Source organism: Strix uralensis, chromosome 15, assembly GCF_047716275.1.
Source record: "Strix uralensis isolate ZFMK-TIS-50842 chromosome 15, bStrUra1, whole genome shotgun sequence".
NCBI classification, from domain to species: domain Eukaryota; kingdom Metazoa; phylum Chordata; class Aves; order Strigiformes; family Strigidae; genus Strix; species Strix uralensis.
In genome coordinates, this window is record NC_133986.1 from 2,512,584 (window position 1) to 2,538,408 (window position 25,825).

The following is a 25,825-nucleotide window of genomic DNA, read 5'->3' on the forward strand; positions in this document are numbered from 1 at the left end:
CTTTCATAAGGGAAAAAATGGTAAAAAATCCCAAACCAGAAAAAGCTGAATTATCCTATTATTATTACATTATTCTATATTATTATTATAATAATTTCAGGCTTATTTCAGCCCTTATTTCTGATAAGGAATATACAAATATTCATTATCTTCTTCTTCAGCATTTCATTATTTCAGGAAAATAAAGCACTTGTTTATCTACTTAAGAAGAGTAGCATGCCAACATGTTGTATAATATGTCTAAAATAATTTGCTTCCATATTTGAAAGATCACAAAACCTGAAAATATATTTACTTGCATTTTAACTAAATACAGGTCTGTTTACAACTGTTATTAGTGTACTATTCCGAAAGAGAATGAAATAATTTCTTTGCGAATTAAATTATTACTATGCTTGTCATAACTGACAACATTTAGCAAATGCGATAGGTCAACCTACCCAAGTTCTGTGAAATATGAATAAAGGTTATATACAGAAATACTTCAAACTTATGACCTTCCTCTAACATTCAAGTAATACCGCCAAATCAATACAGGACCTTCAAAAAGAAAATTCTGCCCCCAGTTTTTTACATGACGATTACCTTCATACCTTATCTGTTAGCACCATTGTTTAATGCAATAATTCTCTCTTACCAATCCTTCTGCTGATTACTTTACGGAAAACATTTTCCAACATTTCCTCTAGCTACACTTAAAAAAGCAGATTCTTCATAGCACTTACATGTATACATTAATGTTTGTTAAAATTAATACAGTGTATCATATTTAAATCTGTGAAAAGCAATGCAGCTGGAAATTCTAGTGACAGATCATAACGTGCAATGAAAAAGGGACACCATGCATAACATTAGACACAAAAGGAAAGATGAACTAATGTGATATTCAGTCACTTAGTGCAAAGGAAGGCACTGAAGCTAACAGTTGGAAGAGTCTTAGATAAACAGAACTGAATAAATCGTATTAATGCTTTTGAAGGCTAACATGCAATTTCTGTATACAGTCATGGCTTCCTACAGAGTAATCCTCTATTTCCTCAGACAGTATCAAGGTATGCATAGCGGACATAGGTGAGAATTGCCCCCAAGGGCTAAACTTCACAATATGTCAGTAGACTACTTTGAAATCTTGGAAAACTTAACATATAAAAATACAGGCCCTGCTATAACAACAGGAATACCACCTTTCTTCCATGGGTATTCTAAGACTAAAGCCGTAACACAGTTCTGTTGAATCACTTCTGGTCATTGTAGTTTAAAGGTGGCTCTGTTAAGCATTACTGACCATTACAAGGGTGAAAGAAAACACCCAAAACTACTCTCGCTATGTCATTTTAAGAAAAAAGATCTAAATCAGTCCTACTCACTACAAAGCTATTTAAGTGTCTATTAGTTCTTCATGCAGAAAAGACTTTCCCACCTCTGCTGACAGCTACGACAGTGAGCAGTCACAGTCAGAGATGATAGGGCTGACTCCCAGACAAAGCAACCACAGAATATTAAAAAAAATAAGGCCTGGTTTAGAAAAATTCCATGGAAGCTGTGTACACCCCCTTTCCACTAGCTCCCAGCACTCTCTAGTATTCATAAATAGCTGCACATATGAAGGACACTGCTGTTTCCTGTGTGCTGTGAATTGCTCTAACATGCTTGGGAACTCTGAGAGGACCAGATCTCCCAGTTCAGGGCTTCCTTGCATCATCAACTCATTGAAAAGGAGCTGGAGCACAGCGGAGGACTGGGTCATACAACTTTTGACTCTGACTACTGCTCAGAAAACGTATCCATCTAATGTTTCAAGTTGGCAAAAATAAACATGAATGCTTATGGAATGACAGCTTTTCTACACTGTCCCAAGCAGGCTCTACTAGTCCATTTTCAGTTTAACATGTGTTAATACCACTTGGCAATGGGAAGATTCAGCTATATATAGCTCCACTGTGACTCTCAACAGTTGAGTCCCACAGTCAAATCTACCAGCAGATAAATATACTGGCTTTAACAGGCATTGCTCAGAATATATTCTCTTCCCACTCAGCTGTTGCTGAAAAATTCTATTGATACTTTTATAAAGCATGTTTTCAAGTATATTGAAGTGCCCTGTATTGCAGTCATTTGTTGCCTCTGTTCTGGACAGATAACTGTAAAACGAATCTTAGACAGAAGTGAAATAAAGAGACCAGGGATTATGTTTCAGCAGAGCACTTTAACATATGCTTAAAATAAAACTGAAATAATTTCAAAACTTCACAAACTCCACCAAGTCAGAATTCTGAACTGGGGTTTACTGTTTTACTCCAAGTTCCTGTGAAGACACTAGGGGAAAAAAATTCCTTGATTTTAACACACAGTGGTAACAATCTCTTCTGAATGTTAAATCATGATCAAATGGCAATCAAGACTCCAAGAAATTTAACATATTTCTGCTAAAAAGTCTGGTTTTACCGCTACAAAAACACAAAGTATGAAATGTGACAAAACACAGCATATACTGTAAGAGAAATCACATTATTTTAACAAATTGCCTCTACCACACACTCCTCTATTATTTCTTCTGATCTTCTCCCTTTCCTGTTTCCTCAAATTTATTTCAGAATTAGGCTTGTGAGAAAAAACATAATCAGGAAAATATTAATGAGTTTTCAAGAATCAGCATTTTAAGGGTCAGTATATAAAGCTACATGATTAAGTGGCTTGCTTTAAATATAAATGTTCCTCTAGAATGAAGATCATGTTTTTTGATCCTGGAAATGAGGCTTTCACTCATGCTTAAAATAATTTTAGGACCACTATAAGAACACTAGCATTTCTCTCTACTTAGAAAAGGGGTCCATAAAGATGTATAGAATAAGAAAAAGAATTCACAGTGTAGAAGTTCATTTAGAGTTATGAAATGAAACTGTAACTAAATACATTCTCTCATAGCTCACCAAGTCAAATGCAGTCAGTTGTTACTGCAGCAGTTAATTTTTAATGCTGAGATTACTACCTGTTTTGTGATATGTCACGTGGTCACTAGCAATACTAAAATATTTAACAAGAAGCATTGAAACTACACACAAAATTGTTTTATATGAACTCTCCATGATAATCCCCAGGTTTTTCTGTTCTGTTTTTAAGGCCAAATAATTTACAATTGTAAAGCACGTGAAACACTCCAGATGTCCACTTTGAGGCAAAAATTTTTATACAGTTCTTAAGTAGTTAAAAGTCTATAGTTAATGATGCTTTATTTCATTTTAGCTTTGTCAAAAGATTTATGCAGTTACAGCAACTATTAAATCCTCATTCTATGATACATAGTAATAATCTTTCTAAATTCAGCGCTAACTTTGTCAAACCTATTTCATCTATCTCAAAGCAGTGACAGCACAGTTACCGTGTCGTTACATTGTAAACTCAAGCATCTGATATGTTCACAGATCCCAGGCCACACAAACGCAAAAAGGAGACTTTTCTAAAAGCACACCTTCAGTTCCACAAATGGTATGCCTCTTCCTTAGAGGATAAGCACAAAATCCAACTCCACCAAATCACTGAAACACCAAATCACCACCAATGGTTCCATAAAAAAAGAAATAAAGCAGATGCTTTCAAAGGAGAAAGTTAGCAAGGTAGTATCAGGTATGAAACATGATGTGTAAAGTTTTCACACTCTAAGCATATCTAAATTTTCCCACATCTTTGTTATTCACACCTACAGCAGACAGACCAAAGAACATAACAGTTACAATTGTTTACAAAAAGAGGGGGGGGGGGGGGGGGGGGAATCAAACAGACCACAGAACACAACTTAGTGATATTTCATGTCTGATAATTTCCATAGTTGGAACTGAAAGAAAATAAGACTCTAATAAGACCAGCTATAGTATCTACAATCATCACAGAAGATTCCTGACTGATCAGCAACAAGCCAATGTGCTTCAAAGCTGGCCTAAAGGCTAAACTCCACAGTTTTATTTATTTAAACACTAGGTGTAGTTTAGCACACTAAGCAGCAACTACCAAAGCTGCAAAGCTACTTGAATTATAAGACCAAGGGCAATTTTCTGCAGAATTTATTTTTCTCATTCTAGTACAATTGAGCCCTAGTTTCTAGATGATACTTCAATACAAACAAACAAGACAAAGAAGGTTCAGTCACTCTAATGCAATCCCAAATACTGCTGTGTGGCACAAACAGGACTAGCAGGGATAGCCATACTCTGGCTCAGAGACTTTTCAGGGCTGCATTAGGTTACGATGATTGCTAATGCAGGAGAGACGTACAAGGAAATAATTGGGACTTCTATGCCATACTTCTGTTTAAACCAAAGTGCTGGCTGTTAAATGCTAACAGGAACTAGTCTTGAGTCATCTGACCCCCATTTCTGCACTTTCCCATAAAAGCCAATATAGGGCAGTAGCAAAACACAAATTCAAATTATTTCCATAAACCACATTGTATTCTTGATTAAGGATGGCAGCTGCTATGATTTTTAATACAGTTTTCAAGCACTTATTTAAAGTGAAAAAGAATCATGAAATAACTTTCCTTGAAAGAATCATGTTTATCCGCTTTAAAAATAAATATCAGAGTACCTTTTGTATCTTTCGTTTCTAGTGTATTCCTAGTCAGGATAAGCTGGGAATATATTTGACCTCACCTATTCCTGTATAATGTTAGAAACAAAGCAGTTGCTGTATTCTCTAAAACCAGTGGCTTATTCACTTCATGCTAGAGCAGCCCTCCAGCTTTTAAGGAAGGTGCATGGACCCCAAAAACAAACAGATGTGGAATTATCATCCATGAAAGAAAATCCCCCTCCAATCTGACTTATAATAGCTCTAAAAAAAAGCTCAAAAGCATCAGTTCACCATCCACTCCAAAGTTTGTTAGAATTCAACTATTGCTACTGGTATCAAATATTGTTTTATGTAACAGTTCAGTTGACTAAAGCAATTATATTCCAAATCTCTGTACCGAATTGCTAGCCTACACTTTAAAGAGAATGATTAGAAGAGACACTCTGTAGCAAATCCCACTTGAGAGCATCTGGCATATTCTATGTAATGATGTTTTACCTGATAATTACCAGTTTCAGCAACTGGGGACCCACACCTCAGGGGTGCCTATGTGAACTCGTGGGGTGCTTCCTCACCCGCACGGGAGTTAGCAGACCACAGGGAGCTCCACAGGTGCACACAAAAGCTAAAGCACCCACATGTCCATTAGGAGAACCCACATCCACAGAAGAGGCTGTTCATGCTTGTAACCAACACCAGCTGTGAGAGAGGAAATGTGTGCGTGTAACTGTGAATGTGTACGTATACATGTCTGTGTGATTTTAACTTTCTGAAATTATAGAACCGCATTTAGGAATTTGTAGGTGTTCTTTATCAATTCTTACCATCTAGTATTCTGGTTTATCTGTTCTATTGCTGATGTTGATCCTAAATATATAGTTCACTGATTTCTAGTTAATTATGTCTTTAATAAATCAGCAAACTGCTTCAAACTTGATGTGTTTGAACCATGGGAAGTGAGCAGGAGTTTTTTATGACACTCCCAACATTTCATAGAATAATGATAACCAAACTTTGTTTGAGGCTTATGTGAATGGATTCATTGAGCTACAGAGTTCTCATTCTCTACAGCTTACTTCCTTGAGTATCCTTTTTCACATACCAAGTATCATACTTCACAGCTCTGGGCTGGAATTAAGGGCTTTTCAGTATGGGACAGAACTATGAAATACACATTCCATTTCACTGAACTGAGTTGAATTTTATCAAATTTCTTCTCAATTTCCAAGTAGAACTGCTATTTGCCAGTGGAGAAAGCTTTTCCAAATTTGAAGTCCATGGAAGTTCTGCGCATGCTTACAAATTATCTGCATTTTTAAAAAATATTAAAAAGGTCTAAAAATACATATGTTACTACCCATTTTCAAATAACTGTCACAGCAACTATGCACCACCCTCTTTGTCCATGTCTTTACAAGTGCAGAATCTGTCAATACAGAACAGTGCAAAATATTTTAAACACAGTGATCCCCATGTACTGCACTAGAGATACTCTACACCACCAATTTCCGCTCTGTTGGTTCTGAATCCAGACTGCCCAACTGCTTTATCAAATGAACACTACTCTTGATGCACTAGATAAGGCTTTTAGGACATCAGTAAACTGCAACTTTAAGAGTGAACTGTGGCTTCTGTTTTGGCTGGTTTCTCATAAAAAAAGAAGAGATACATATATATACATTTATATGAGGAGTCAAAACATCAAGTGTTACCTACCTTGCAGAGCTGAAAAACTACCTTAATTAATTCTTCTGCAACAGAGGGGCCAAAAACCAGACCACCAGATTCAAACTCTTCAAAACTTGGTGGTTCAGGACCAACTTTACTGTGAACAACTCCGAAAATTTATGTCTTTTATGCATTAAAAGTATCTTTTAGTTATTGCAAAGCTTTAAAAAAGCATTAAAATTTCTGTTAAGGCAGGAATTCAGTAAAAGCTAGCATGAGGTTATGAACTCAAAATCTAATACTGTAAATCCAAATTAAACATCACCTCCACCTTTTGCTTTCAAAACTGGTACCACATTCTCATTCCTTTCTCTCATAGAGTCCCAAACAGAACTTTCCAGCCATAAGCTTGTGGAGAATGTCCACAAACCAGCAGCTGACAAGTTGAAACAGAAGCAGCTACCTTTGCAACAACATTAGGTTATGATAGGCACAAGGCAGCTATAGCAGATGATACACGCTGAAACAGAAGCTACAGACACAATTACATAAAAGTAACGTGCACTGACAAAGCCAGAATAAAACCCATTAATCTAGAAAACTTTTCTGAAGTTTACAAAGTGATAGGTAGCTTTTACTCATTAGGAAACCACCATTCACTTGCAGTGACAGGCTTGGGGAAGAGGAGTGTTCTGGCAGGACTTGCTGTTTCTCTTCCTTTACATCCAGTGGGTCTCTTCTTTTAAAGTCTGTCTGAAGATCTGCTCCTCACCTGGTAAGCCTCAATCCTTTCCAATGTAGTCAAATGTTTATTCCCCATCTATGCCAATATGAATGTCTCATATTCAGAAGCTAGAGCTTCATGTACAAGATACTTTGGAGATTCACAATACCGATACTTAAGGTAAAGGAAATGTGGTGAGGAAAACGACAAGAAAATCACCCAATTTTAATTTATCCCTTTGACAATGCCACCATATTCCGAATTGGTAGTTTAAAAACGAAGTTTTATAACTAATTATAAATCTGTTTGTTATCTCAAGCAAAGTCCAACAAAACCAAACCAAACAAAAAATAAAAAACACAAAAAAGGTAACTTTTTTGGTAGTTACTTTTTACTCTTTTCTCTCACCAAGGACAAACTAAGGTCTTTTACCAACTTCTTATACTCCTATATCTGCATTGCTTTAGTAATCAGCACATAAAGTGGCAATATCCTTAGCTTTCTGTGATTGCTCACCATCCCCTGCAGTTCCCTAAGTATGCAGATTTCAGCTACTATAAAAATAATTGAAGTATCAAAATACTTGAACCAATGCTGTTTGTAAACAAAATGAAAAAGCTATAAATAATTACTCACCAGATTCTCTTCAAACCACTCCCGTATACACACTACTGTGGCCCCTGGAATTTGATTTCGCAGTGCTTCTTTCTCTTGAGGATCCTCTAGCATTTCCAATGCCATCTTTAGATCTTCCAGCAGATGCAAAATTTGGAATGTGCCCAAGTATACTGATGGAGCAGGTGACACAATATCATAACCACCATTAGCATACTCTGTAGCTGACTTTGTACCTAAAACAAGTAAAACCAGGAGAGACAATGATGTTATATAATTGTTTTGTAAGTGACAAATATATAGGTACTACACACTACAACATTCAGATGCTAACTGCCAAGTATCAGTATTTCAGCCTTAGAAAAACTTGAGTCAGTCTCTAGATAAATAATGAACACCAGAGAATTAAATGTGAGAGGTATGTACAAGCATATTAAAGAATTTTGACCTAGAAAACATTTGCAATGTCTGTTAAATTATAAATGCCAAAACCTTACCACGAATGACCTGTAATTTTCCATGGTTACCATGAGATGTCACTAACTTCTCAGCTACATAGTTAGAAGTCCCCACACAGAGCAGTGTTAAGCAATGTAAGAAAGATTGATGCAGTCCTTTAACAAGAAACTTAGATGAAAATAGATCGTGTTACCAGAACTAGAAAAATATGTGACCTTGAGCAGGTTTAAAACCCTCCCACAGAGAACAAAACCCAAAAGTTAGCAATAAAAACGACTAATGAAACTTTGCTAGCTCTCTAAATTACAAAAAGCTCTCTAAATTACACCTCCCTCCTGCCAGCCCTCCAGCACCAATATTATTTTGTCAAGAACAATAAACACAGCAACAAACATATCTTACTTGATGAAAGAATTATAAATAATACAAATCCTAATATCTCTGAATCTTTTTGTCTTAATATCCTGTGTTTCAATGAGATGCACACTAAAATGAGCTATCTTTTTTCAGTCCTGAATTTCAGACCTTGATTTCATTTAATATCCTTTTGTTTCTTTAAGAACTAGTCAGATGGAAAACTTCTATTTGCTCTACTTTTTACAGTTTTTATTTACTATTCATGGCCTCATGTACAAAATAGATTATACTCATGTCTTCATTTCTGTTCTCTCTGGCATAAACAATCACATTTTCCCCCTTTATTTGACTTCATGGGAGATTTTTTTTTTAGGTTTTTGATCATTCGTACTGTACTTCTCTCAATCCTTTTTATTTTGTAACATACTTAATACGTTAGGTTGGATCCACATAACATCTAGTATTCCTCAGAAGACTGTATCATTGATCTACACAAGGGGATTATAATAATCTCCACACTATCCTTCATTTCAGTCCTGTGTTTAACATCATTTGCATCTTAGTTATGAAAGGAACAGAAATCTTCACTGGGTCTTTGAAAATTATTTGCTAAGCTTTTTTACTGAGCAGATGTATCTAATTTGAAACCTAGACATATAAGTAACTCGAATTTTCTACTTGAACGCACACCACTTTGCACTAATCAATGTTAGTTTGCCTGCTACAGTTATTTATCTATCACGATTTGGACATTACAAACTATGTTTGAGTCCAATGGTTCATTTTATTTACAGCCTGATATACAACTAATACCTAAATACACTGACACTCTAAGTTCTGGTACACTGAAATGCCTTCTGAACCCAGATTAGCTTTTAACCAGAATGCTAATTGATCATTTAATCCTAATACTGTTTCCCATCTCAGTCAGTTTTTGTGTCTCCTTTTGTGAATGCTTAACTTTACTCAAAGCTTTTTGGAAAATTCTAAATAATATTAACTAGGTTTTCTTCAACCACTGCTTTAATGACACAAAGAATTCTGTCAGATCCATTATCTTTGCAAAAAATCGTGTGGTTTGAATTCTACTGTATGATGCATATGTTATTTTGTTTGTTTTAAACAATGCAAAATCACACATAGAAATTTCCAAAGTTTTACAAGGCTCAGTAGTAGGGATTTTTTTGTATTTCACAGTCTTAACCTCTTCTCAAACTCAGAATATTCCCTGTACGATCCTGTTGACTTCCGCTGCTTCTGAGCTTATTTTAATACCTCAAGTGTGAGATCTCAATTTCTGGCTAAGACCATGTCCAAGATAAAGTTTCTTCAATATCCGGTGCAACAAGACTGCTACACAAGACAACTTCACCTCATAAATCAACCTTGTCCTCCTGAATTATTTCCTTTCGAGGAGATGATCAACTAACTGTTTTGCTGGATTTGAGTATTCTAACCACGAAAAGATTTTTTTTTTTAATATTTCTATACTCTCAGCTACTTAAGCGAGCCTAGTTGTTTCTGTTTATGTACTTCCTAATGAAGATTCATATTAAACTCTAGCAACTAAAAATAGCAGACTTCCAAATTCTGTAAGAGCCATTTGGATCATATAACCTCTTAAATCTTTTCATTCAGCCAGAGTGGCTCACTACTTACTTTCCAAAAGAGATATGCACACAATCTGAAATCTGGCCCTGTCTTCTCAAGTATCATTGATGACACTTTTAAAGATGTGGCTTCCTTGGTTATTGTGATGTTCAGACTTTTAAACTAGTTTTTTCACTCTTTCTTTTGGAAAACTCCCTGCTATTTTTTTCTGTCTTTTTGCTTAGCAAGTACTTTTCACACCAGAAAAGAAGACAGCATCCAAACTTAGTTCATAATTGGCTTTGGTAGCTACTCCTTCAACAAAATGACAATTTAAAATAGATATGGAATGGGAAAAATTTCATGAAGCACTCTGCTATAGCATTCTTAATGTTATTTATACGAGTATTTTTTAGATACAGACAAGTGAGAAACAAACAAAAATCCACACAATCCAAACAAAACCACACAAACTTTCAGGATCCAAACCAATACTTCAGGTGTGAAATAAAACCCATAATCTTTAAGCTAAATACAGATTTTAAACAATTGTTCAGGAGTTCAGTTCATTATACTAGGTAGTTAGTCTATACAGCCAAATATACAGCCATACCATACATACCACTGTAACTTCCTTGAGGACAGTATTGGTGATACCTCCCCTCACCAGTCTAAATGCCTCACTACATATCACATCTTGCCTCCATCCTTAGATTATCATGGCTACAACATTACTGTTCACATCTACCTTCTACAGAAAATAATTTTAAATTCTGTAGTAAAATTTAGTGACAGTGAAATTCACACATTTTGGCATGCCTTTATTTGATTGGTCTCTATCAAAACACTAGGAAAAAAGCCATATAGGCACACTCTTTAACCTTGGCAAGCGAAAGAACTGTCACCCTTAAGAAACTCAGTTCTATAAAGGCAAAAATTCTCAAGTGCTGGAGCACAGGAGACCAGGCACACTCCATATGTATGCTTCAGTTATCCCAAGCTCTTCAACTGACTTTTCAGACTGGTTGAATTTTAAGCATCCTCAGTGTCTCACATTTTACACAGCAGTGGAAGGTCATAATTCCTCAAGAACTGGGTCGCTGTGTAAGGCACATGTGCCGAGTTGCCATAGTTGTAATCAAAGGTGGGTCTTGAGGACTGCCCTGTCCTGTTTAGGGACATTTGGAAGGTGGTAATATTTTTTTACTGGGAAAGAACATCAACTTGACATCTAGTGATTGAGACAAAGTCAATTTTGGTTTTTTCTTACTGTTCCCTTTCCTGCCTCAAGTTTTCCTCTGTTTAAGTTTGCATCAAATAAGAAATAAAAAAGAAGCCAGAAGAAGGAAATATTTTTCTATTCATTGCTAAAAAAAGGAGATGCAACAAATGAAAATTGTCAAAGACATCCTTATGATAAACTCATGTTCCTTGAACTACCTAACAACACACAAAAGCTGGTATAACTTATGACTTACCCCATACTTATGACTGAGAATTAATTTTAAGCACAAATAGTACAAAATTTTAAACTGCAGAAGACAATAAAGATACTTTCTTAGCTAAAGATATTTTCTTAGCTAATAATAGTAAACAGACAGCACAGTATTTGTTTGCTTACATGAATAAAGATGTAGTGATCTTACAAGTGAACTGGCTGTAAATTCTTATACGCACTAGTTCCATTAAACCTTGAAAGGAAAAACATCTCTGATTAATAGCAACTAAAGTTACGATGAAGGAAGTAGAGATTGAAAGGCTCGATTTCATTCATAATTTTAAATCTTTCAACTAAGGCTATTATCCATGAAAGAAATTATTAAAAAAATATATATATATCTGTACTATTCAAGATTTGCATTTAGACTTCAAAAAGCAGGCACTGGTGAGAGAGGAATGTACCCGTGTTTGATACCATCAGAAAGACAGACAAAACCCCAAACCATATCTGTAACCTTATTATGCCGAGAATGCAGGGCATAATCCTGAGATGTGCTGAGGATTCTAGCTTTCAGCAATCAAAATTCCACTACTTTCAAGTCACTGGGATCACAAATACTAAGCAAGGACTTAGAAGTGCTTTCCTTTCCTGGAGTGCTCAAGAAAAGTTACAAAGCCCTCCCATGAGTACTCTCCTTGCCTGGAACAGGAGCTACCCACAGATCTCTGTGCATCACCAAGAGAACATGACCCTTCACACCTCTCCATCAAACACACACATACCCTCCTTTGTGAAATTATCTTTAAACTGGTTTGCTATGGGTTGCTACTGTAGTACCTTTTATTATCCTGGCTGAAATGGAAAACTAAGAATTCCTCTGAAGGCCACAACTAATGCATTTTATACTAGGTAAAGAAATGCAGAAATGCAGAGTTCAACTCAGCATTTTAATTCAGAAAGCTTCCTGTTTTACTGCTTAAATTCAAATGAATCACAGGCTTGCTTCTCTTATTTGCTTTCCATATAGTTTCATAATAAGTAGGATATATATTGCTCACCAGAAGGACAAAAACACACCCTGAAAAACAGAAGTAAAAGTGTGTAGGAGTAAATAATTACATTTCTTTGCATTAGTTTAAACCTTCGTATCATGCTGAAAAGCACGAGACAGTAAGAATTTGGATCTCCTTGCAGATCGATGCAGTGATTTCACAGTGCAAACAGAACTCTGTTACTGCTATACTCTACCATTAACAGCAATTAATTTGTGTGTAGCTTTATTATAGATAGCTGAAGTGGGGAAGAATGTGGACCAAGCTCGACAATTTTACAGATACTCAGGAAAAATGAGTGCAGTTTTGAACTCTTGCAAAAAGACTCATTTTGTATAGCCTTGAGCAAGTCAGTCTTCCTGTGCCTCGTATTTTCCCAGGGGTAAACAGGACACAGGGGAATCTTTTGTCATTATGTTTATATAATACTCAACACCATGGTTTCCTAGTGTACTACTGGAACACAATTAATCATCATAAATGTCCACCTTAGAGGAGTAGAAAAGAAAGGAAGGAGGAAAAAAGTATTGCAACCAAGACAGTCCAAGCAGCTCAATTCTGGCTTCCACATACAGACAGTGGATGAAGGAGGTTAAACAGTATGGTAGAAAGAATAACAAAAGTGATAAAAAAAGGAAAACAACTTTTAAGTTACACATTTCCTATACCCTGACCATGCAAGCACATTTTTAGTTCAAAGTTCCTTGCAATTAGCTGAATAGCTTCAAAGAAACGCTCCTTTTGGGCAAATACATAACCTATTCAGAAAACAACACTACTGGAGGCTTGCAAAAATAAGTTACTAGGCAGAAGTCAAGAAAGAGACAGAAAGCCTTGGCAGTTTGAAAATGCACTCTCCTCGGTTTCTATCATATACATTCATCCATCACTCAACTTTCATCACTCTTAGCAGCAGATAGTGTTTCTGATCTCTCACTTTTCCTTGCACTTTAACTTCTAATCCTCTGCATTCATCCTTATTATCTCAATATTTTTGTTCTAAAACTGGCTGAGTTTTAGAAAAAAATTCCCAGTAATACACAACTCAACCATTAGTGGTTAAAAAGAAATTTTCTTAAAACTACTGACTCTTTAGTCCAGAAAACAAAAAAGCCCCACAACAAAACTCAAAAGCTACTTCTATGCTGGGATAAGGATCACTTTCTATCACGCTGAAATAGTCAAGGGTAGCAGTTCGGATATCTGACCAACAGTGGTTAGAATAAAATTTTAAACATACATTTTCTCTGGCCTTTCAGTCAATCATTACATTGTTAAAGAACTTTTAATTTTTTTTACCTGAGATTTTACTCAATGACCGTATACGATGTCCAAGATCTTCCTCTGTCCTTCAAGACTACAAAGTGTAATTTTCTTTGAAGTACAAGTCTCTTTCTCACGAAGATAGCCTTGAAAATGTGAATTTATGTAAACTAGTAGTAAGGTCTGGATGGGACATAATTCAGCCTCCTTGTCCTAAGCCTTCTGTCAAAGAAGTGAAGAGGTAGCTCACACAATCCTTTCTTCTAATACTAATGCAAAATACATCACAAATGGTGTGTTTTGAATCATAGCTCATATTAGCTTCTCCTCAAATCTCTGCTTTTAGATCTTTAACTACAGGGAACAGTAACTGTTAAGCTGGATTAGCAGGAAGCCCTAGGAAAAAATTTCCAAGCCTAGAAACGTTAATGACCACATTCAGATGCAAGTTTCATGCAGCTCAGATGATTTTCAGCTGAACTTTATTTACAACCACTCGTGGAATCCTTGAGACAATTTTCAAGAACTGTCTATAATTTCTTATGCAAATTATCTATGTAATTACTCAACCTTTTTCCTTTTACATGCTTATAGACTCTAAGCTGTGATGTGCAGCACATTAGGTACTGTATACACAACTATGACAAAGAGATCTCTCCTATCCAGAAACACAAGCTCAGCAGCCAGGAAGATGGATTATGCAGCTATGATGGAGATTTAAGGCCAAGTCTCCATCGCACAGGAAAAACAGGATCAACGCATTTTACTAAAAACAAAGAACAACACATACTTGTACCAATTTTCTCTTTTTTTTTTTTTTTTTGTATTCACAAAAAGTGTATTTAGGGCCAGCGAAACCATTAGTCTAATTAAAAAGGTGTTCTGAGACAAGAAAGACATCTTTTTAGTACAAAATCCATAACTGTTTGTAGTAAGCAGTAGTAAGCTACTGGTAACATGAATACTGTTTCATGAAAAAATGAATCTCTGAAAGCATAGGGAAGAGACGAGCATTCAGTTTGTGAGGAAATAAAGGCATCTTGCTTTATAAAATTTACACTATTTTGATTTTTAAAAAGACTCTTTCAAATCAATTTCATTGCCTTAAAGTAGGAAGTTGAGAAGCTATGATTTTGAATTTAAAGAAAAGCCATTTTTGCTAAAACTTTTTAAAATTTAGATCTTAAAGATCTGTTCACTAGCCCGTTAAACAACTGAGTGATTCACGTACTGAAAAACAAATCACATCATATAAACCACAAAAGATTCTTTGTCTTTCAGATTTTCAATCCTATGGGGTTATGTCCATCATGGTTTAACTGCCTTTCTTTGCTACATATTGTTTCTGCAGCTATTTATATTTCTGTTTCTTTTCAATCCTTTTTCAAAACTTAATACAAATACCTATAATGCATGGATTTTGTTTTGCAGAAACACAATGCAGTACTGCATTTTTGTAAGCTGATGTAGGTATATAGGCCATGACGATATTTTGGGGTTTATATTGACAGAACTGTTTATCTGTAGTCAGAGATAAAAGATTTAAATTAACATATTTCAATTGCAAAGATTTCTCCACTTTGAATTAGTTTTAACTTATTTTCGAGAAAACATCTGATTTTATTTTGCTGGAAATGCAGGAACACATGCAAGAGAATCGGAAGACCAATTTGATCAGTAAATCACTGTTTGACTTGGACCTTCAAAAGACAATGTTGTCTTATACAAAACAATTTTAAACATCTACTTTTGTAAAAAATCATTAAGCATTTATAGGAAACAAGTTCTCCGTGCTTTCTGCTCCATAAGATTCTGTAGTACTGTCCTGTTTAAAGAGGGAATCCATCCATCAGAGAGTCTTTACTCTCTATCTTGTGCTCAGACCCCCACTATCTGTGAGAAAATATGCTTAGGATAGTGAGAGTATGTGAAGCATGTTTTGGGACAGTAGCCCAAATAGTTATAATGACCTCTTGCAAAGTTAAGCACTCAAAATTGAGGAAATTCCAAACTTCAGGTTGCTCTGGTAACCCTGGGTAAGGAATGAGTAGACAATGCTGCAACTGCACAATGAACATGCAACTTGCCATGATTTTCACATGCTTTTAAAACACAGATCAAAACTGCACCTGAACTTTTATGCAAGGTCTTAACTTGAAGGCTACAGCATGTGTAAAGCCCCTGCAAAATACAGTATCAAATGGCTGTAATGGTTATTCAAGTGTGCGCACAGTTTGTGAGGCCATGTCTTAGAGGTTGTTAACAAACTTAAAAGAAAGACCACAGATAGCTGATGTGAAAAATTACATATTAAGTAAATAGAAAGACAGTGAAATGCTATATTTTTAAAGTTTTAAAAGATTTAAAATTGTTATAAATCTGCTATTGTTGACATCTAAGGAATTAACTCATTAGCTCTTCCAAAGTAGAATATCTGAAGCAACATGTCAGCACCTAACAAGCTATAGGAAGCGTTATAAAATAAACATTGAACTACAAATTATAAATATTTGTGTTAAGTTTTTTTATTTTCCCCTTTAATGTCCAGGATGGTTAAAGGTCACCATTTCTGTCTAATTTTTCCCTCACAATATTCTTGACATATAATTTTCTGGATCTGTTACAACAGGAAGTTATATATTTCTCTATCAAACACCTGATTTCAAGTAATTTATTATTTAATTTCCTTTTTCACATCTCTATTGCTATAAGATCTATACATAAATATGCCCTAACTAATGGTTTCAAAAAGGCACTATAGTATCTTGTAAGTACAACTTTACAAATGCTCACCGGAATTAATGCATAGCAGTAACAAGATAAACAAGTCCTGTAGATATATTACTTCTTTTGTTCAGAAAAAAAGCCTAAATTATTGATTGAAAAAGAATAGAAAATAAAAAGGAAATACACTAATGATAACTGAAGCACAGCCTACTAACACAAGTATAATTTATTTATTTAGAAAATACAAGAAAACCACTGCAGCTGTTGCTGTTCAATTACTCTGATTGATAACAAAAGAAATTGCTTATTTAAATTATTGTTTTTCTCATCTTTATTTCAACTATAGTCCGTGTCAGTTCAATGCTCTAAAATGAAATTCTACAAAGATCTCTATTAAAATGATAAAAAATTATACACCTTTACTATAGAAACTACACTTTGACTTTGAAAATACTGTGGACCTTGAATAGGACAAAAGTGATAAAAATATAACACCATCTGGAAGTGTACAAATTGAAAAGGAAAAATAGAAGCTATTCTCTAGTCATTCTACACAATCACAAGAGGCTCACACTGTCCATCAGCTACATGTCACCCAGCGTGTATTTCAAATAAGACCCATCCACCCCCCCAACACACACCACAAAAAATAAGATTAAGTGCTCTCTGTCTGATCTGGACAATTTCAATCCCTTGTGAAGCAGAACAGAGTTGTCTATCTTCTTCACTTAACGTGCTGTGAGACTAGTCCTTACATTCTGAATGAATCCTGTGATGACATATATGACTATTCATGGGTAGAGGATGAGGTCACTAGGAAGTATTTTGATTTCCTATTATTTAAATAGGAACTCTGTGAAAACCTTATTCCACAAAACCTAAAATTCATCCAGAGGGGTTCAAAGGAGAGTGTTAGTATTTTTTGTCCACTCCTGCATTTTTTAATCCAAGTTCTAATCACTTAATAATCTAACACATCCAGGAACATAGCGTAGCTCTGGAACTTGAACTCTATTGTTTTCATAGTAAAATTATGATGGGGCAGAACAGTAAAAGAAAAAAAGAAGGAAAAAACCCCCACAAAACCCCCTGCAAACAGGTCCCCCTTCAAATTCTGGCAAATAGATCCCATGAGGAAAATATATTAAACTTGATTTAAAATCTTGTTCATCTCTTAAGTATAATTTCCTCTAAAGGCCCCTTTTTCAGCGAGGGTGTGGGAAGTGGTTGGGTTTGTAGCACACAGACAAAGCAATGAACTGAACATAATCGTTCTGCCACCTCAAGAGAAGGGAATTTAAACATCCATACTTGGACAACTTGACAAATTTTTAAATTCTTTGTATTTTTTAATCTTTCAGTACTAATACTGAAATATCAGTACACACCCATGTGATAACACATTTAACGTTCTCATTATTTTTCAGGAAGCAGTAATTGCAGGAGCTCTGGTTAAAAGGAAAATCAATAATTACATTTACTAGTTGGTGAATTTGAAGAGACTCTGGAGCTGCAGCAGACTCTAATATTGTGACAGGAGTTTTTAGATCTTACAATTATGGTCATTATTCACAAAAGGAAATAATGGATTTCCAGAATGTTGACAGAGACAAGCAGTTTGATATAAAATAAAAATTATTTGAATTCAGTAGGATATATTACAAAGAAAAAATAATCAAAATCTCTAGTTCTAGAAAGAAACACATTTTAATAAATGGGTACAGGCTGAATAAAAAGGAAAGCAATGACTTGGTCAAACCTCAGAAGGAAGCAATGCCAAAGTCATGCACCTGAAATAAAGAACGCATAGGCAGATCTGACATATGGGTGCCTTCTTTAGACAAAGCCTCTGTTTGGAGTGCAAGTCATTCTAACTAATGGGTAAGTCATGTTCATTGACAATCACATTAGCCCTTTTTGCTATTTTAGTCAAATAAGGCTAAATAAGGCTAATCATTTAGCATGCCTAATTTATATAGCTATGAGGGTGGGTTATCAGTACAGATGTACTGAAGCATAAAAGACTTGGGAACACTGACCTATCTGTCAAATTTGATCAAGCCCAATGAAATTCAATTTGTTAATCTTGCTTCACAATCCTACCCTCATGCACTCAAACGCTAATACATTTTGTATTGCACTAAGATGCACAGTCTACAGTGAGACTTTTTATTTGGATTAATCAGAATCATGTATGAGCTATGTTAACATTTGGAATAAGGGGCATGACTTTTAAAATTAGAAGACTAAAAGTAGGATTGCAAATCTGTAAATATTTGTAATATGTATTTGTATGCTCAGATCTTACCTTAAAGGACAAGGCCACAATCTAATACTTTAATGATAACTACAGCTAATAAAAAAAATCACGACTGTTTTATCACTCAACAGAGAGAATGCTGGTTTTGCATGTGTATACATACACAACTACTCAAGCTTCAAAAATTAACCAATGCAAGTTACACATCTCCGGACTTCTCACTTCTCTAAAATAGTGATTAATGCTCATTTTGTGCATAAAGCAAAGGTTTCTGAGGCTAAGAGAAGAGCATAGCTCTCCCAGTATGCCCTCAGGCTTCATTCCCAAGGAAACATCTTTTTCATCAGCTACCTAAGTTTTCAACAGTCATGAAGTTTAGCCTTAGTCTTTGATTCCAGTGCTGCCTAGAGATAGCCACAGAATCCGGATACAATGAACTGAAACAGCACAAGCTCTCAACAGTTGATTTTTTGCTGTTTCCAATCTATTCTAAGAGCAGCTACATTTGCACAGATGATTTGTCCAATATTTGCACAATATAGTATATATAATTCTGCAATTAGAAGACTCTCAGTCCTGGTTTGTTTCATGACAGTCCTCTAGTCCTCCCTCTGAAGGCGTTTCCTACCTTATAATTGTTCTCTCGCCTCTCGCCATACAGGACAAGAGAACATTCCTGTTTTCCAGTCTCTGCTCAAATTGCATACAGAAGCTTACTGGATTGAATTAGAGAGACTCAAACTTGAATAATTACTATGTTCCTCAATTTGAGACAAATTGGGATAATAACTGTATCCAAGTATAGGCTCCAGCAGATATATTTGGTCCTTCAATCATACCAGACTAGTCAAGAATCAGTTCTGGAATACACAGAACATTAGCTAGAAGAGAACAACCATAACAGACTGAACTCCACCTGTCTTAGAATGTCTTATCTATGTCTAGTAATGGAAAATAATAAATAAGGGAAACAACTTTCCCACCCAACTGAGCTTTTACTTTATGTTATAACTAAAAATAAGTAAAAGAATAAAGCAATATGATTTTTTTATTGGTACAGGTAGATAAAATTCTGAAATCACATGGGAAGTATTCAGTTAACACTGATGAGACTGGACATTCCCATTGTCTGGGAAATATCTTGGTTCTTTTCCCATTAGATATGTTTATATAAGCCTGTTTTCCATATTATACTGAATATCAGTGGACATTAGACTAAAAATGTAAGTAATGTGAAGTCATAAAGTCAACTCTCTTGAAGAGGTTGCAAATTTGCTCAAGACCTATCCATGCACCGTGGAAACAAACTCTACATACCACTAGCATGCCTGAATCTTTTTGTTTTAGAGCTTGGGCACCAACACCACCAAACAGCTGTGAAAAATGAGTGGGGAAAAGGAAAAGAATATTAAAAACAAACAAACAAAAAAATCAAGCCTGGCTTCATCACAGAAGAGAGATATTGAGTTAAAATTTCCAGATGTATGCAGGTGATTTATGAGCACAGTGTCCGTAGCATAAAGGGACATAGGTTTTTATGTTAGTTTAGCTCTTTTATAGCACTAGCCAGGATCATAACCCAGGGTTTGCAATGGCTAAGAAATTATTTCAGTTCCTTAGGTCACAAGTTATGGTTTGGGACTTGCTTTTCTTGTTCTCTCTTTACATATCTCAGGGAAGTCCAACACTTCCCTGACTATCTGTTCATGTGTTTTGTGAGAGGTGAAAAAATAAAATCCCAATTAACTTGTGTTGGTTAAAATCTTGTTTGAATAAGGTTTTGCATTCAGAAATAGAAGGGAGAACGAAATACATATCTGAATTTTCTTATTTGCCTGGAACTTGTTTCACTAGTGTGAAAATTTATATGTGGAGTTATATCTATTACATATTCACATTTACACTTCTGTATATCTTAGCACTCTGTTAAAGCTTGCACATTTAGAATAAAGCGAAGACTCATATGTGCATGAGGAAAAAAAAAATCTAGAGATTCTTTAAACTAAAAATCCTGGATAATGACTTCCTGACTAATCATGGCTAGTCTGATGGCAATATCTGAAACCCCATATTAGCCTCTGGATAGAAAGCTTTACTAGAAGAACAGGAAGAAAAGCAGGAAGCAGCACAACCGCAGCAACAAGAGGCTGATGTCATCTTCTTCATCATTAGGGAAAAAAAATTAAAAAGAAGGCACAGAATGGGTGTCACTATTTAAAATTATAAAGCTTTAATGAATGCTTTCCCATTGTGCACAAGTGAGATCATGGCCCTACCCAGATACTTCTTTTAGGAGCTCATACTGAACGGTGTGTGAGCACAAACCCCAAGGCTACCAAGTCCTAACCACAGAAATCAACTTTGCTTCTTGTAGAGAACACTCTGTAATGTTGAGAGAAGATTTTTTAATTGCCTTACCATGAAAGCACCAAAAGACAGCAAATTTTGTCTTGCATCATATGCCTTTCTAGTGGATAGCTGCCTAAAGAGAAAATCATAGCTCCACTGCTGGATATAATGCCAACAAGAGGACACACATTCTAACCGTGAAGGTAATGAATAGCTAAGCTAGTTTAAATATACACATCATAAATAAAATTATGTATACTTTTTTATATATATACACACCTATTTATGTATATCTATATGTGTGCGTGTGTAAAAAAACAGATATATGGTATGCAGCTAACCAGAAGCCTTGGTGAAAACTTGTTTCAAAGACACACTGAAATAAAAGACTAACACATACAATATAGAAAGTTTTCGCATGAATTAGGATGCGTTTAAGCTACCATATAGCATTAGAGCAAATTAAATCTCTCTTACTTCAATATTCACATGTCTGAGTGAAATTGTGGGTCTTCTCCCTTTATTTTACTTTAAATTTTCTTCACACAACTGCTGAACCACAGAAATCTGCATGTCACAGAGAACTTGACAAATTGAGAATAATAATTAAAAAGGTAAAAAAACCCCAAACTCACGAAAATTGCAGGAGGGAAAAAGACAAACATAGTTAAATCCTGAAATAGTTTGGTGTGAAATAAAGCATTATTATACCTGCAATGATGTCATCCATCTGCTCCAAAGCTGCTTCCAGCATATGACTAGCGTCAGAAGCCATCATCTGTGAATTCTTCAGAATTTTACTCTTTCTACTGAAAAGACAGAAGAAACCATGTCTATTACACTAAACCAGACCTGATAGAAAAATATGTCACTGTTACATTATAAATTAAGCCACACAATCAAGTTCACACTAGCAAAAATACTGCCTAGTAATATGAAAACTAACAAAATTGTATTCTTGATAGATGACTTGGGATTTCTGAAGTTTTCATTCATCATTGATTTTTTTTTTTTTAAAGAGATTTTACTAAAAAAAGGAAATGCAGATGGAAACAAGACAAATCAATCTCAAATACTGGAAGCTTGAGATTCCCCTACCCCTCATCCTTAACAATGGTTTCCTAGATTTAAAATTCAGTGCATTTCAACCTTTTGCACTGTAGGGAAAAAGAGCATTCACTAGGTTTTAATGAAGGTATGAACACATGGTGAAAAACATGCTTAACCTATAGGCAGAACTCCGTAGGAGCTCTGCTTTTTGATTGCTGCCTTAAGAGTAAAGACAATTCTGAAATAATTTTTACTCCTCCTTTCTATATCCCCATTCAGACTTTCTGCCACTTCTTTCATGACACTGAAAATACAGTTCTTTCTGTTCCAATAACCAAAATGTCCCAAGCATGAAGTTTCTGAAATTACTGCTGCCTCTTTAAAACAGGATTAAAGACATCAATGTTACCATCTGACATTAAGGCTAACAAACAAAATGGTCCAAAATTAGTCTCTATTTGTGAGCTGGTGTTGCTGGACTCTTAGTCAAGTAACAGTCACTATTGTCAACAGATGACATTTCAAAGGAGAAAAGAATTTACACTGTCCTCTTCACTGCCAGTGAGAAAATCCTCTCTGAAATAAGGCTCTTTTGCACATCACTTCATCACTGAAGTATGAAACCAATGCCCACACAACAATGAACAGGGATTGTACTTACGCATCATTTTTGCAGTGCTCTAACACACAACTCAAAATACTGACAAAGCCTTTAAAGGGTCCCAGAATTTTGATTTCTCTTCCATGACGTATGCAATTCAGTCTTTTGACATGAAACCTCCTGATACAGCAAGCTTTTAAATCTGTGATTCAAAACTGTTCAATTTTGACAGCTTTCTGAGCACCACAAAAGACACCTGTCTGACAATGACTAGAGATATCCTTCAAATGATGCAGGTTGTAGATAAATGTATCAGCAATGGTCACATGTTTGTGGGGCCGATTATTCCAGTGCTACTGGAATTATTCCAATCACTAATCTGTATTTACCATGAGATTACCTATGGTAAGAATTCAATTATTTTAAATTTAAATAAATATTACCATAATCTCTAATGGCAACTCCCATAGATGAAAGTATTTTTGCACTGTGTTCATCCAGTGACAGTTCAGATGCTGGCCACCACAACCAATCATGACTGGTAGCTAAAGCACCCATATTTACCTGCTCAGTTGGAGCCTGCCTAAACACTAGAATGTAGAATCAGCAGCCAGAGGATAAAGTCAGCTTTAAAATACAAGTTTACCCATTTTTTGTTTCAGAGGGACCGTCAGGAAAAAAAGAAAAAAGAATCCCTAGAAGTACACTTAAGGCTGAGTCTGAATTACTGCATCATAAGAAATGTTCAATCTCAGTAACAAGCCCAGTGCGACAGAAAATTTTCACTAACAAGTCAAAATTATTTGCTGCTCTTACAAACGAAGAATCCCAAGATGCAGGTTTTTCTCCATGGTGCTGGTGAAATATACACAAAGAAAGCTAATTTATTAATAACCTCTGTGTTATCAGTAAAGTGTGTGCCCTATGTCCATTCTTGTCAATGTATACAACACCACTGTCTACACTATCAACAGGGCTGGATGCAGGAATAAGAGTCAAACTACTATGTTCTAATTTCAGCTCTGCCATTTATAGCTTGTCATAATGGGTAAGCTATTATTTAACTTCAGATCAAATTGATGTGAAGAGCAATATGAGAATGCCTTATCAGAAAACAGAAGAAAAATCTTTAGTGTCACCCAAGGGAAAGATTAATGTAAATGAATGGTTGGTTTTGGTCTCTCCATTTTTGTCAAAACAATAATTTAAGTATGAACAATGCTAAATGTAACTGAATTTCACCAAAATGCACTTGACCCAACTATTTCATTCAATGGCATTGGCAATAACACAAATCACGCTCAGAATAATCTGGAAAGTCATTAAGTCAGATGATATAAACTTAAAATTTCAGAATGCTTACACACGTGAATTTTACAGACACTCCCTCTGACTCTGTTGCTTCCCTTTGTCGATTTTGGTAGATTTCCATCTTCTGTTGCCACATTTACCCACCAGTAGGCTTAGTAGATTCACTAAATACTAGAGAGATACCTGATTCTCAACTGCAATGAGCCTCCTTCCTTGCAATATATCTCCTAGTTCAAAGCAACCATAATGTCAGTAATCACCTCAGTGAAAGGAAATCCACCTACAGAGAGCAGCTGCCAAAGAGGCACCTAGGCTACCTTGCTCCTTTGGCAGATGTGGCCACCAGCCACTCCCCCAGAAATCTATGGCCACCAGCTGTGTTGGTAAATCAGGACAGTAGACTGGCTCAAAATTAGAAGGGAGAAAAAGAGTGAAAAATACTAAAAATAGCATAGAGTTTCTATTGCTAGATTGCGCTGCATGCTCACTCTCATTTGTGCTGTAAGCTACTGCTCCGTGTGCTTAAAGCAGCTACAGCAATACACAGTTGTTACTAGCAAGAAATTCAAGACTACCATTTCTTCTAAACATCAAATATACTATTTGACCATCTGTAGTGAAAAAGGTACAGAAAATACTGATACATTATATTACAAACTTGGCATTTTACTTATAGAAAAACCTTCAGTCAAGACCTTGGCACAAACCAGAAAGTTTTTGCTGAAAAATACTACCAGAACTAAGTCTTCTACCTCCTCCCAGTCTCCACACTCTGCCTGTTTTCTCACCTGTATCCACAGTGCATTTGCTGCTTAACTGCATTAAGCTAGAGTAAACCTGCTGATCAAACAATTTATTAATAAGAGCAATGTTCTTTGCTCCAGAGAGATAATGTAATATTACTTGCTTGACATCTTTTTCTAGACAGACCTGTTGCTTGTGCTTCAGGCAAGTCTTACTTTCCCAGACACTCCCTTCTTACAGTTCAACTGTTCTGAGCAATATTATGGAAATAGCTTGTTAGATCTCACATGCTTTCTGATCTAGTTCTACAGAAATATCTGCAATTGTGGATTTTTAAAAATTGTTATTAAATAACAAGACACCTCTATCAATCCCAAGGCATGGTGAGTGCCTCAGACAGGAGCCATCTGTTTGCTGGTATTTTAATTCCTTTTACAGTTTTCATTCCTGAATGACATCAACAGATGCAGAACACCATGACTTATCTACCTATATAAAAAAATACATATATTTTGAAAAAGAAGTTGTTTCAGCTTTGGTAAGGACTGAACAAAAACTATCTCTAACATTATAGTACAAGCTTTAATATTAGCAAATTCTAACCTTCAGGATTTATTAGATTAATTTATATACTAGCAAAATACAAGAATCAATCTACTCACCTTTTCAGGTCCCTAAGAAGAAAAGAATTTACTTTTTTGCCTGATCAGTAAAAATTGTTCACTATTAATAGCTAAACTTTTACTGCTAAGCAGATGTAAGTCTAAATTATTATCTGGCCTTCTAAGTCACATGCTCATACCAATTCAGAGCCCAGCCCACAGATAAAGATATTGCAACCCTGTTTGTTATAATTATCTAAGTAATAAGATCTTCCAGGAAGCACAGACAGAGTGAACTGGTCTGAACGCCCTAAATCTATTTTGCTCAGCTAGCTTTACCCTATAAATCCCAATCTGAGATTTGCATTTCAAATAAAATTAAAAATCTCTGTTAGAACTATAGTGCTTAGAGCCAATATCCCTTGCAAATTTCTTAACCTACTTTC

General features: G+C 35.5%; 1 protein-coding gene across 1 annotated transcript in view; it reads right to left on the reverse strand.

Moving 5' to 3' along the window:
• Nucleotides 1-25,825, reverse strand: part of PPFIBP2 (PPFIA binding protein 2) — a 106,196-nt gene that overhangs the window by 65,334 nt on the left and 15,037 nt on the right. Inside the window, exons 2-3 of the mRNA XM_074884292.1 lie at nucleotides 21,783-21,880; nucleotides 7,595-7,809 (exon numbers count right to left, since the gene is read on the reverse strand). Of these exons, the coding sequence (XP_074740393.1) occupies nucleotides 7,595-7,809; nucleotides 21,783-21,849 (282 nt within the window). The 5' untranslated portion in view covers nucleotides 21,850-21,880. The remainder of the gene's footprint in view (nucleotides 1-7,594; nucleotides 7,810-21,782; nucleotides 21,881-25,825) is intronic.